The sequence below is a fragment of the Paroedura picta genome, chromosome 11, assembly GCF_049243985.1.
Source record: "Paroedura picta isolate Pp20150507F chromosome 11, Ppicta_v3.0, whole genome shotgun sequence".
NCBI classification, from domain to species: domain Eukaryota; kingdom Metazoa; phylum Chordata; class Lepidosauria; order Squamata; family Gekkonidae; genus Paroedura; species Paroedura picta.
Window position 1 is genome coordinate 38,000,213 of NC_135379.1, and position 14,365 is coordinate 38,014,577.

The following is a 14,365-nucleotide window of genomic DNA, read 5'->3' on the forward strand; positions in this document are numbered from 1 at the left end:
TGCCCCAGGCAGATTTAAAAATAGCATAATAAGCGGTCCTTGAATAATGCCCAAGATTATATGGAATGATCTGCCTACCCAGCAGCATGTGCCGAGCTAATGAGATGGTTTGCTGTGGTCGTCCCCTTGTCACATGGTTCTCTCACCGCATCCACTAAAGGCAATGGAAATTCATTGTGCCAGCGATTAATGACTTCCTAAACTGCCCCAAATCACTATTTGTTGCAAGGTATTTAAAAACAACAACAACAACAGTAGCTAATATAATATTCTTAATGTTAAAAAAACCTGAAACCTGAAAGAAGGAGGGCCTGCAGAAGCCAGCCCAAGTCTTCCCCAGCAGCGGCATGCAAATCCAGGGCAAAATCGTCCCTCTCGCCTCAATAACTGTCTATTGCAGGGGTAGTCAAACTGCGGCCCTCCAGATGTCCGTGGACTACAATTCCCAGGAGCCCCTGCCAGCATTCGCTGGCAGGGGCTCCTGGGAATTGTAGTCCACGGACATCTGGAGGGCCGCAGTTTGACTACCCCTGGTCTATTGGGATAGCAGCCATTGAAACAAAACCCTTTCTTAACAGCAAGCTCAGCAACATGCCTCTCTAGCACCTATGCGGCCCCGAGTACTAATGTTGATTTATAGGGAAAACTAAATCAAGTCTGCCAGTACCCGGAGGCCACAACCAACAGATCGCTAAAATCATTCATTTGCAACAGGCACAGCAAACGAGCTTACATAATGAGCAAGTCCTTCAGGGGCAAATGCCATTAAGCCTCCTTCAGCAGAGCCCTGCTCAAAATGTGCACACAGGTGGCAACTGCAATTTTAACGCCAGCCCAAAATGGAAAAGGCCCTGAGATGGGCACCAGCAATCAGATTACATAAAGGAGGCCTTTATGTCTGAAGAAGCAAACTATCCCCCCCCCCCCAAAAAAAGGCAACTCTCCTTTGCAGTCTAATGCTGTAGACTGCAAAGGAGTGACAGGGCGCACAACTCATGGGAGGAAAGGGCTGTCACAACACACATATGGCTTCCCATTTTAATCTTCATCGGTAGCAGCTTTCGGAAATAGACTGGGGAAAGAACAAAAAAACATTCTGTTGCAAAAAAAATACATTGTGAGTACTGGGTTCACGAAAGAGTCCCTGCAAAAAGAGCACAAGCAGCAGTGCCAGCCCTATATTTTGGGACAGCGGGACGAGGTTCTATGAGCTCCCATCTTTCAGGAGGGATGATGTGCCTATCAGTCAAATCAAAGAATCCCCCCTCTCATTTGAGAACTGTCTCCCTCCACCTAGTGACTATCACCTCTGAGACATAAGAGCATATGAAGAGCCCTGCTGGATCCAACCAACTGGTCCATCTAGTCCAGCATGCTGTCTCACACAGTGGCCAACCAGTTCCTCCGGAGGTCCAACAGCTGAGCATAGAGGCCTTTCCCTGATGTAGCCTTCTTGGCTCTGGGATTCAGAGGTTGACTGTCCCTAAATGTGGTCATTCCCTTTAGTCACCATGGCTAGTAGCCACTGACTGAACTAGCTTTCCCCCTTCACTCCCTCTCTCTGCTTTCTCCCTTGGTTGGGGCAACCACAACCCAAGCTCTGCCCCTCATTCCACCTGCAGCTTTAGGGACATTTAATGGCTATGTGCTGCAGGTATGTGTCCTGCCTCACACACTTCTTCTTCACTGGCTAGGTAACCATGCATGGCCCAGTCAGAAGCTTCTAGTCTATTGCATAGTAAAGCATCAGGTATACCAAGTAAGATTCTCTGTCCACAGTCAGGTATCTTCAAAGGAAAATACCTTATTTATCCCAAACATTATCTCAATTCACTAGAGCACAAAGACATTGGTAAACTGTAATCAGAATACCACAGGGTATTAATGAACTAAGAAAAGCATGTTCACTGATAAGGCTAAGTTGCATGGTCACTGGTGTTACCCTTGGCATTCCCCAACCTTAGCTTGGATGCAAACATGCTTGAAAAATGCAGGCTGGTCAAGACAGACTACTCCAATGCTCAGTTCCCCACAGTGGAAACACCTTAGTTGTATATAGATTCCTCAACAGTTTGCTCCTTGTCCAGGAAAAATGCTAACCAGCTTTAGTGCTTCCCAGGTGGTTCATCTCTTATTTTATTTATTTATATTTATATACCGCCACTCTCAAATGTCTCACAGTGGTTTATTGGAGCTGGTGGGTTGCTGCTTAATCTTCTTGTTCCCCAGACTGTGGCTTATGTGCTTCTGCTAGGTACCCGTCCAGCTGGGTGGGTGTCACTTGGTGTCACTTTAAATCTACCATGAAACTGGGAGCAGATCCCCACATGTAGCCTTTCTCCAATCAAATTAAGGTGCATGTACCAAAAACTTTATAGCTCTGCTCTGGATATCTATGTAGCCATGTTTACTCTGCTCTGGTTTGGCTTCACCTGGAGTACTGTGTTCAGTTTTGGGCACCACAGTTGAAGAGTGATGTTGACAAACTGGAACGTGTCCAGAGGAGGGCAAAAAAGATAGTGAGGGATTTGGGGATCAAGACATATGAGGAAAGGTTGGAGGAGCCTCGTCTGTTTAGCCTGGAGAGGAGACGAATGAGAGGGAATCTGATAACCATCTTCAAGTATTTAAAAGAGGATGGAGATATAGAGGATGGAGCAGAGTTGTTCTCTCCTGCCCCAGAGGGATGGACCAGAACGAATGGGATTAAATTAATTCAAAAGAAATTCCATCTAAACATCCGGAAGAAGTTCCTGACAGTTATCGCGGTTTCTCAGTGGAACAGGCTTCCTCAGGAGGTGGTGGGTTCTCCATCTTTGGAATTTTTTAAACAGAGGCTGGATAGCCATCTGACAGAGAGGCTGATTCTGTGAAGGTTCAAGGGGGTGGCAGGTTACAGTGGATGAGCGATAGGGTTGTGAGTGTCCTACATTGTATGTGGGGTTGGACTAGATGACCCAGGAGGTCCCTTCCAACTCTATGATTCTACGATTCTATGATCTGTATCACTCCTTCCTGGTAGATGGGCAAATGGTCATCTCCACCCTGCTTATTTGTCTCCATAAAGAAAACATCTTTCCTCACAGCCTGCATCCTAAGAAGTTGATGGTTTTGCTCCCAGAAAAATAATATTTTCTTTGAGATTAGGCCATTCTCCTGAGTGTTAATCAAAATTCCCTGCATCCTTTTATCAGAAAAAGCCTTAATTATTCATTAACAGCTTCTACTACCTTTTACAAGGGAAAAGGGGAAGAAGAGAGAAACAGTAGATTCTGAAAGAATGTCTGCTAGAGAAGAAGAGCAGATTCACACGTTACGGACACATAAGTGGGGTCCAAAGTCTTCACCCTGCACAACAATCACAAGTCAGTTGTACATTCTCCTCAATTCTCACATGCACAATGTCCAATTCAGATTGTGACGATCGTATGCAGAGCTTTAAGCTCTTTTAAAAAAACAAATTCATCAAAGCTTAGTGAAGGGCATGCATAAGCAAAGCCTGAATGCTCATTAACTAGCAATCTTAAAAATTAAACACATGCAAATGAAGTCACATCCTGATCATTCTCTGGAAGCAATGATAACACTGAGACATCAAAACAAGACTACTTGTTCTTGGCTCCAAATTAAGAAGGTTCCCGTGCTTTCAAAACATTTAAAACTACACACAGTCAAACCTAGAGGTGTAGCTGCCTTGGTCTGCTTGCAGTCCAAAGAGTCACATGGCCCATTAAAGACTAATGAATTCCATGTGCCAGGGCCCATTTTGTTAGAGGATTTCATCTCTCCAGCCAGGCAGGCTCTGGTTCACAGAACTTTACACCACAAATATATCCATGAGTCTGCAATTGCAATTTTGCACATATTAACATGTTAACATTGGAGGAGAGCACCCAAGGAAAAAAATCTACTGCTCCTTAAAAAAATATGGAAGCAAATCCATTTGGTGGCATGTTCCTTAAGACCAGAATCCAATTCAGGAGACCTCTCTTAACAGGTTAACAAACTGCAGGGCAGTCGAAAACCCTTCTCTCTTCTGGAAGCAGGAGAGAGAAGAGAAGACGAAGGGCACAGAGAGAAAAAAACCCAACCAAGATCTGTCACCTTTGGAACCTTGACTATCAACTGGCCTTGCATAAACATGAAAAACCAAAGCATTCCTCCCTCTTTCTGAAGCCTTTAAAAGAGGCTTCAACCAACCAAATGGAATTCAAGCTGCCTACATGGAAGTTGATGCATAAGCATCACAAGACTTGCATAAGCATCATAAGACTTGCTTTGGGTAGCTACGAAGGTTAACATTGGACCTTGAACCCGGATCCGGTTCAAGGTTCTGGTTCTAACCTTCAAGGCTTTACGCGAGTTGGGACCCACATACCTGAGGGACCGCCTATCGCCCTATGCCCCTCGCAGGGCCTTGCGCTCTGCGGGTGAAAACCTGTTGGTCGTTCCCGGCCCTAGGGAAGCACGCCTGGCCTCGACCAGGGCCAGGGCCTTTTCGGTCCTGGCCCCGACCTGGTGGAATGAGCTCCCGGGAGAGCTGCGGGCCCTGCGGGATCTTTCAACATTCTGCAGGGCCTGCAAGACAGAGCTCTTCCGCCAGGTTTATGGTTGAGGCCGGGCCTGATAATAGATCTATGCCTCCCCCGGGGACTCGGGTTCTGGACCCGAAGCAAAACATCATCAGGACCTCCTCTCCATCCGCTAGTAGTGGGAGGGAGGGGGGGGAGTTGAGCTGCCATTCTTGCCATGCCGGCAATATTGGCAATGTTATTATTGTTTTATGGGGTTTTAATGGGGAATTGCGATATTGTTACCCGCCACGAGCCGCAAAGGAGTGGCGGGCTATAAATATAATAATAAATAATAATAATAATAATAATAATAATAATAATAATAATAATAATAATAATAATAATAATAATAATAGGCCTATAGGAGGGTAGAGATTTTGGGAGCAGCTCGAAAACAGAGTTTGCTGATGTGGGGAAAGGGCTCTCCTTTGATGAGGTTTTCAAGCAGGGGCTGGGCAGTCAAGCCACAGGATTGTTCCACCTTTTGATTTCCTACACTGAGCATGAGAAGATAAATAAGGCCCCTTCCAGCTCTTCAAAAACTGATCCAGAACACATGTACATGTACCATTATACAACTCTAAGCAATGACAAAAGAGGGGAAACAAACTCAACCCAAGATGTTCCAATGTTGACTCTATCTACAGGTTGATGTTACACTCATTCATAGCTATTTGAAATTCCATGCCAGTTCAAAGTTGTGTGAGTACAGGCACCCTGAGCAAGAACCTATGGTCTTAGTTACAAAATTATTTGCCTAACCACACAGCATAGGAGAGAACAACTCCTAGTTACAAAAAATATATACTACTCTCAGAATGAGTGTTCGGTATATTTAATATATTTTTGATCACCAAGGAAGGCTGTAGAGGCCAAAATGCATCTGGTTTCATGTGGATCATAGGACAGACTCATCCACTAGGGATGACTGTAAATTGCACAGTCAGATACCCAGACCCCTAATGTTTTTAATTTTACACGTGCACGCTATATAATAAATATTTACAGTATTTGCTGGCGTATAAGACTACTTTTCCCCCCTGAAAAACATGCCTCCAAGTGGAGGGGGGGGTTCGTCTTATACGCCGGGTGCACTTCAGTTGGGATAGACATAGCTGCCCATAGTGGCCCATAGTACTGTATTTTGAGTGGAAATGTTGGGGGGTCGTCTTATACGCCCAGTCGTCTTATACGCCGGCAAATACGGTATCTCGTTTTTTAAATTAAACTATTCTGCAGGGCCTGCAAAAGGGAGCTCCTCCGCCAGGCATTTGGTTGAGGTCGACCCAAACCATCGATTCCAACTGGTCCCCAAGATCCCCTCCCCACCTCCTTCTACAACTGCTACTAATCTGCCTAACCCCACTGGGTCCCAGTAAGAGTTGAGCTGAGGCTCTTTGCAGTTCCATCATTCTCCAATGGTATTGTTGTGATCATGTTAAGGTTATTGTTGTTATGTTATTGCTGTTATCACCTGTTGTTACCATATGTTATCTGTATCTTTTTCCTGTTTCCTTTAAACCGCCCTGAGCCTTTGGGGAGGGCGCTATATAAATGTAATAATACATTTGTTTTAGCTTGACCTTCTTGACAACTTTATACCATTCTACAACTCTGCCATCTGAATGAAGTGCTCACAAAAAGGGAAAGGGAAGGAGAACATGGGAAAGTGGCTCCTTTCTCATAAGACCATAAGATCAGCCCTGTTGGCACAGTCAAAACACGGAGGCCAGAACCTCCCTCGATTCTCCTCCCAAGCCACTGCTATTCAAATGCATGTTGCTTTTGAAGGGGGAGGCTGTGTTTAGCCTTCATGGCTATCTACCGCTGCAAAAACACAGTCTCATTCCTTATAGCAGTATCAGATCTCCCATTCTGATTCAAAAGTCCTCCACGATGTTCTCAAACATGCAAATACATATTTAATAGTATTCTGCTGAATCCGCTTGCTAATGCATCTATCTCGAGAGAACGTGCCTATTTCACCCTTGCCTTTTCTCTGACTGTCCTTTATATTCATCCACTTTGTGAGGTCAGATCTAGAAGCCATTTTTCTTTCCATGCATTATTCAGGAAAGCATTCTGAACACCATCAAGTATCTCAGGTTGCCACGCCAACCAAAAATCGATGGCTTTCTGACCTTCCTGCGTTCAGGAAAATGACAAGTGCAGACTGTAACACAATGGTAGAAGAGATATTCGCAGGGCTCCTGCCATAAATCTCAAACACAAAGGACAATGACAACATTTTACCAGCATGACAATCAGCAATAGGGCTGAAGAGCTGTGTCCAGATCTGGCTTCCACATTTTTGAAAAAGAAATTACAGTCAGTTTCAAGGATGAGGCTCCCTATGGTACCTAGAAGGTTGGGGTCTCTGGGAAGACACATAGATTGTTACCTAGTAGATGTTGTGATGTTCTATTGAAATTTGTATAATGTTATAGATTGTTATAATGTAAATTTATGTAATGTTCCATGTAAACTGCCCAGAGCTGTAAAGAATGGGCAGTATAAAAAATCCAAATAAATAAATAAATTAAATTAAAAATAAATAGATTTCCTAAAGAAAGAAAACCTCATAAGCAACATGCAGAGAAAGAACCTGGGCCATTTTGAAGTGGGCTGCCTAGGGAAGGGCAGGAGCTCTGCCCATTAGACCACAATGATAATCAAAACTGAATGTATAGTTGCCAGTCTGCAGAGAAGATACTGAAGGTAAGCCCCTGCCCCCAAGACAGGAGCAGTTCTCTAGTCCTACATAAGAAAGTGATGATTGGCAAGATCAAGGCTAATAAAAGTTAATGGAGGGAGGGGAGGGAGAAGCCCTCATAGGCTCTCGAATGATTCTGGCCTTTTTTTCCATGCCGTTTTATAGTGGTGAAAACTCTTTCAGCAGCCAGAAAAGCTGCCGATCACACTTGTATTGCAACCAGACACATAGTTCTCACTGTTACATTGGCTTGCATGGACTTCATGAGCAGTGCGGATTCCACAAAAGGAGAAAATTAACACAGCTGTTTATATTTCTGAATTGATTTCCTTTGATCATTAGAAAGGGACAGCTGTCATCAAAAAGGTGTACAGGAGGCAGAACACCATGGGAGGCAGTAGACAGAGGGACAAGGCTGGGGTCCTTGATTCATTCATTTATCCAGCTCTTCTGGTCTGCCTAAGAGCAGGCCAGAAGCACCAACGAGTCAGCCGTTGGCCTCAGTAAATGCAAAGAAAGGCAGTGCAACACTGTTCATACTACATCCATGTGAGTCAATACCTGAAAGCCCTCTCCAGCACAGCATCCCTCCCTGCCCTAACAGACAAGACTTGAAATAAAAGCACAACACCCTCCAGCAGGCCTTGTGAAGAGGCTGACAAATTGACTCCGGGAAACTTAAAAAGAGAATGTCATTTGCATACCCTGGTTAGGTCCATTCCAAGTTTCAGTTGTGAGATGAGATGAAGAATGATGCTCCGCTGATCCTCCATGACTCCTAAATCGTCCTCTGAATTATCTTCAGTATCTGTCACCTCATCTTCAACCAGAATTGATTCGTGAGAGGAATGCTAAAAACAGATAAACAGGTATCACCATCTGGGCACACAAAACACATGAATTGGTGTAGTCTCCATGATGGGGCTGCTTAGGGACGGTTCTTTCCAAAACATACACCCCATGTTGCCAGATGACTAGAATAATCATCAAAGGAGCTTTGACTCTCTAAAACTTACACTCCCCAAATTTTGTTGGCCATGGAATTGGAGTCACTGGGGGGGGGTAGTTGTGAGTTCCCTGCATTGTGCAGGGGGTTGGACTATTTCACCATCCACCACAACCAACCACTTAAAATTCCAAGATCTGTGGTAAAAATAAACTCAGATCTGTGGTGAAAATAAAATCAGCTCATGATTAGAATATAATGCAGCTGTGTTACTACCCAGGCCTAGACGCCTGGTAGCTCCTATGTACATTTTACTTTTTATGTTAAAGACATTATACAACTGAACATTTTTCTAAGCATATGGGCTAATGCTTGAGACACCAAATCCTGTTTTCATTTCAGAGTCAAGGGGAATTATACCATTTATAACTCTTCCCTGTGACATGGTGTGCGTGAAAAGAACCACCCTTGCGTCATCCATATCCCATGATCATAACCCACAAGCAGCCGTAAATACATTATTTGGGGTAGGCTAGCATTTCTGCCTCTCGGGGGGAGGCAAAGAGGAGAGGGCTTGTTTTTGCGGAGTTACAGCTTTTGACCATTCATATTTCTTGAGGCCATATCCCTGTTTGAGTGTAACTAAGTTCCATGGGAAATTTAGTTTCATTTATATTTTATATGATGAAAGAACGGCCAGAGCTCCATTTGCTCTTGGTGAAACAAATCAATAAATAATTTTAGGTAGTTACAGAAGCAGCTGTAAGAATGTAACTGGAAAGGGGGAAAGACAGGCCAAAGAATTTCAGTTTCAGAAGAGGAAAAATCAAAGGCAACAACTTGCTCGTTCTTTTACAAGTAATTGGATTCGCTTTTTGGAGAGGAAAAAAAATTGGTATTGAGAACTTCTAACTAGCCCAATACAGGGAAGAAGAATAGTTAATTTTCCATACCCCACTTTTCACTACCCAAAGCGGCTTACAATCGCCTTTCCCTTCCTCTCCTCGCAACAGATACTCTGTGAGGCAAGTGAGGCTGAGAGAGCTCTAAGAGAACTGTGACTGGCCCAAGGTCTCCCAGCTGGCTGCATGTGGAGGAGTGGGGAATCAAACCTGGTTCTCCAGATTAGAGTCTGCTGCTCTTAACCACTACAGCACACTGGGGAGGGTGGGTTCTCTGCCTTCTGTTCAGTGGAGGTCATATTATATAAGCATGCTCTGACTACAATCTGTTTAACCAGAACGTGGCCGACAGTCAGCTTCCAAAATGTAACATTACCTTATATAAACATAACAAAATCAGAGTCCAGTGGCACGTTTAAGACCAACAAAGATTTATTCAAGGCGTGAGCTTCCAAGTGCAAGCGCTCTTTCTCAGACTCACTCTTGCACTCGAAAGCTCACGTCCTGAATAAATCTTTGTTGGTCTTAAACATGCCACTGGACTCTGATTTTGTTCTACTTTAGACCAATACGGCTACCCACTTGAATCTATCCTTATATAAACATGTTTGCACATTAGCATACATAAATATCTTTGCACACACGCCCCAAACAATGATCAAATTGAATCTGCTCTTGTCACCCACCCATACCACGAATTACCAAGTTGCAGAACTGCCTACTTAAGTAGCACTTCCTTAAGTATATTAGGCATGGCTGGGCACCTTTGCAGCAGGGAGAGTCAAACAACGTCCTCCCCGGTCAGGAAAAGTAAAATAGCCTTTCTCCCACAGCCAAGCCGCGCGTAGGACAGCATATTCCTGCAGACAATGCTGCCCCTTAGCATTCTCTCAAACAGCTTAAATTCTAAATATTTGTACATTCAAAGGCTAAGTGTACACAGTCCTGTTCCATCATCTCACAGTAGGAAACTGAGCACTTGCCAAGCACACAGCTTAGCCTGAAACTGAACCCCGGGAGGGTAGAACTTCTCAGAAGGAGCTCCAGGACTTACAGGAGAGGTTCCTACAGCAGGCTTGCTTTGCATCCAACTCGACCTCATCGAGCGTCCCAAGCTACGTAAACGCCGCTGCTGTTGAGTCGCCGCTGCTAGTTCCCTGAATAGCAAACGCTGGAGCGAGGAATTAGAACCACCACCCAGAAGAGGAGACCAGGGAACCCTTTCCCTCTCGGTCCTGCCCCCACCTCCTTTTTAATTTCCCAGTGAATCTGAAAGGCATGATGTCAATTCAGCATGAATCTGCTGCCTACATTCCTAATCACATGACGCAGGATCAGAGAGCTTAACTACAAATCGCTCGCAACTCCAGAAATGCTGCTGTCAGTTCTTTTGCCCCAAGGTGCACACGAGCTAGCACAAGAAAAAGCTTCTTGCTCAGCACTGAGAAAACAGGGCTTGGCCGGAAAATCCCAAAAGCCTCGAGGGCATCTTGCCCCCCTCCCCCCCCCCCCCCGTGAATCATCAAGACAACATCTGGCTTTTACTTGGAAATAATTAAAATTGATCCATTTGAAGACAACCAACGTGTACTTCCATATCAACACACTCACGCATCTGCTGAAACCTTTACTTTTCATGCAATTGAAATGCCTAATTAATGAAAACCAAACAATGATTTGTTGCTGCTGTTAATGTTGCTTGCAAACACGCAACTAAGATGTGTCTTGAAGGACCGCTCTGCACAAACCAGGCAGCACAACTTTTGAGTCTGCCATCATATGCTCAGAGGCTCAAAGGCTGCTTGCCAGGTGGTGCAAAAAGAGAGAGGTTGCCCAGGCTATATGTACAGGGCTGGCAAGTCATGGTGTGCAGACCTGACATAATAGAGAGGGTAGAGCAGTAGTTCTCAACCTGGGGGTTGGCACCCCTTTGGGGGTCGAACAACCCTTTCACAGGGGTCACAGCAGGGCGAGCAGTTTGCCCGGGGGAGGGTGTGTGTGCGCTGCCCCTGTTGCCGCTCCTCCTGCAGTCACCCATGCTCAGCTGCCAGCCCCTCCAGCAGAGCCTCCAGCGCAGTTCAGTCTCCTGCCAGGTGCTCCAGGGGGCGGCACAGCTTGGCGGGACAAGAGGCAGAACTGAACTGAGAAAGCCCAGGAAAAAACGTATATACAATCATGAACGATGGATCTTCACGCCATTGGTCAGTTTCGGTTTAATTTCTGTGAAAGAACCCTTGCGTAATTTTATGGTTGGGGGTCACAACATGAGCAATGGTATTAAAGGGTCGCGGCATTAGCAAGGTGGAGACCCACTGGGGTAGAGGGACTTCATATACACCCCAATGCCCTCCACCCAAACATTGTGTTCATTTTTCTGTGATTAATATGTTTAGAACCTGCCCCATTGAAAGGTTCTTTTATTCCCCCAGGACAAGCATCTGGGCAGGACACAGATGCATGCAGATCTATCACAGAGGAAGGCTGATGTGTATACCGGCCACCATTCCTGAGTAGGCAGCTGAGAGCATGCCCGGGGGGGGGGGGGGGGGGTGCTGGCCTAAAGCAGCCTTTCTCAACTTTGTTACCATTGAGAAACCCCTGAACATTCTTCAGGCTCCAAGAATCTCCAGAGGGGGTATAATTGTGCAGAACTCAGTTGAGAAGCATAGCTAACTCCCACCCACTCCAGGACTGTCAAGAAACCCCCAAGGTTTCACAAAACCCTGGTTGAGGATGCTTGCCCTAGGGACCCTCAACTGCTGAAGCTGAGAAGCTCCTACGGGAGTGACATCTCTCCACAGAACTCAGGATCCCACCCAATGCTTCTAAAGGTGCAAGCCAGCAAAAAAATTAATGTCTGAAATGGTCCCTAACTAAAAGTTAAAGTGAGCCAAGAATTCCCCAAGAGAGAATTTTTATGTGGGGGCCTCTGGCAACTCTCGGTAGCCCTTCTTTTCTCTGTGGCAACTCCCTGCTTTATAATTGAGAACACTAATTCTTTCCAAACTCATAGTCCAGAGAGAGAAAAATTGATCAAATTCGAGTCACATAAGCCACATAGGGGGGTGGGGGTGGCAAGGTGAGAAGCAGACAAGAAGCTGTACTTTCCATGCATATAACCGTTATAAGCACAGAGGGAAAAGATGCCTCCGTGTAAATTAGGGCGAGTTACTGAGGACGCCCTCGGATGCACAGCTCAGGATAAACGTGAGGCATGCTCTGCTACTGTGTGCAAAAGAACAGGCCAATCACGGCCACTATAAGTCACCTTTTCCAGAGGACACTCCAGTATAGCACTGATCAATTTGCTATTATACTCTGTATGGGAAAATTGCTATTGATGGCTCTAATGCATTCTGTCCTTGCTCCTCAACGACAACCAATGTGACCTACCAGGCTGTCAAATAACATGGTCCAAAGGTAGTGTTGGTCTCCCAAAATGAAACAAAAAGGCCTTTTATAAGCAGTTTCTGGTTGCAGTGGGGATCGTGAGCCGCCATTCAATGGAGCTTTTGAATACACCCACAGCAGGGCCAACCACCAAACAACTCAGAGTAATTCCCTAGAGGTCCCACTCCCAACTTATCCTCGAGCTTATGGTTCTACCATAACTCTGCCCTCACTCTCCCCTCCTGCTACAATTCCTTTCCTTCCATTGCCTTCTTTCTGATCCTTCCAGCCCATACAAGCTCCCTCTGCACTTCCTCCTCCTCCTCCGTGGCTGTTTTTCTCAGTCTCACCCTCCTATTGCCCCCCATTCCCTCTCCCTGCCACCCTCACTGATGCTGTTGCCAAGAGGGAAAGAACAAGTCAGTAAAAGAAAACTCATGTTGGGCATTGGCCACGTTTAGAAGAAGAGTTTGTTCTTATATGCCGTTTTTCTCTACCCAAGGAGTCTCAAAGCAGCTTGCATTAACCTTCCCCAACCATTCAAGATTCTACATTATAAAGGTAAAAATATTCTGTAGCAATTATTGTGGAATAAAGAGAATGAACAAAAGAACAGTATCCTAACAAGACTTGAGAATCAAATCCTGTTAAGACTCATTTCGCTGAATGACTTTCCCAGTAAGGTTCATATTAATCTGGGCGTGATCCTTCATAATCTACTTCACTCAAGTCTAGCCTTTCAGATGAGCTTGTATGCAATTCGGCACAGGTTTTTGTTTTGCAGGTCTCCAGTGTGCAGGCAGGTTCTTCTGTAAAGGGATTATTGGAACATATCATGCATCTCAAAAGCAATTACTTGACTAATTTTCCAGTTGTGGGGCATTAGCAAGAGGCCTAGCAGAAAGCGATAAAATCAGACCTCTGCAGAGGCCCAATAACAAGCCATGGACTTCCATAGTGTAAAAATACCTGCAAAGGGAAACAGGCGGGAACTTTAGGTTCATGCACACTAAGATAAAAGAGAGCTTGCACAGTTGAGAATATATCTAGCCAGTGAGACTTCCCACGTTTTTGCTCTGTCCTTCCATACTGCCTGAGAGAGGATTATGATGCTTGCAAAGAGAATCTGGCTCCAGCTGTCAGACTTCAATTATATTTGAGGCCTCTGGCAGCAACAAAGAGGGGTAAGAGAAAGAGACGAAGGAAGAAAGGCCAGAAAGAGATCAACTCCTTGCCGAGGTCTAGCAGCTGACGACCAATTCTTGGCGGTTAAAAACAAGAGCCTAAAGGGGTCATTTTACCAGGGCATTTGCTCCATCTTCTGACTTATGTCTACTTCCTGCACCACTGTAAAAGATTATAGAAAAGAAAACTTCTAGCCTCTCCAAACAGCCACACAGGTATTCACCCAACCCTCTTTTCACAACAATACAAAAAGCAAAAAACAGAGAGAAAAGCAATAAATCGCCCCTATCTAGCACCACTGATTGACTCCTGGAGGTTCTTACCGGACTTTGAAGCTCTGAGGCTACTCTTAAGAACCACCAAGGCAGGAAAACAGCCTACACGAGGAGCAATATTAACTTTTACCAGTGTTCAGCTCAGTAATAGACGAGGCGGCTCAGGCACCAAGCTGGCTAGGAAGTTCAAGAATTCTGTCGTGCAAGACGGAACACATTGGAGGGCCTCCCCGTCAGCAACAATGGATAGGCTGTTTTACAAGTGGTCCTTATGAGTTACGGGTCTCACTGGGCAGTACCAAAAACAGAATTTGTGGTTTTGCTTCTGTGAAATATGATTCGTATATTGACATGCGGCCGGAGGGTGCTAACTTCAGATT

The 14,365-nt window shown here is 45.1% G+C and overlaps 1 protein-coding gene across 3 annotated transcripts in view; it reads right to left on the bottom strand.

The window, feature by feature from the left end:
* OSBPL10 (oxysterol binding protein like 10) overlaps window positions 1–14,365 on the bottom strand; it is a 99,498-nt gene that overhangs the window by 17,284 nt on the left and 67,849 nt on the right. For all 3 annotated transcript variants that reach the window (XM_077304577.1, XM_077304578.1, XM_077304576.1), the window contains one exon: window positions 7,992–8,138. In XM_077304577.1, coding sequence (XP_077160692.1) covers window positions 7,992–8,138 — 147 coding nt within the window. The remainder of the gene's footprint in view (window positions 1–7,991; window positions 8,139–14,365) is intronic.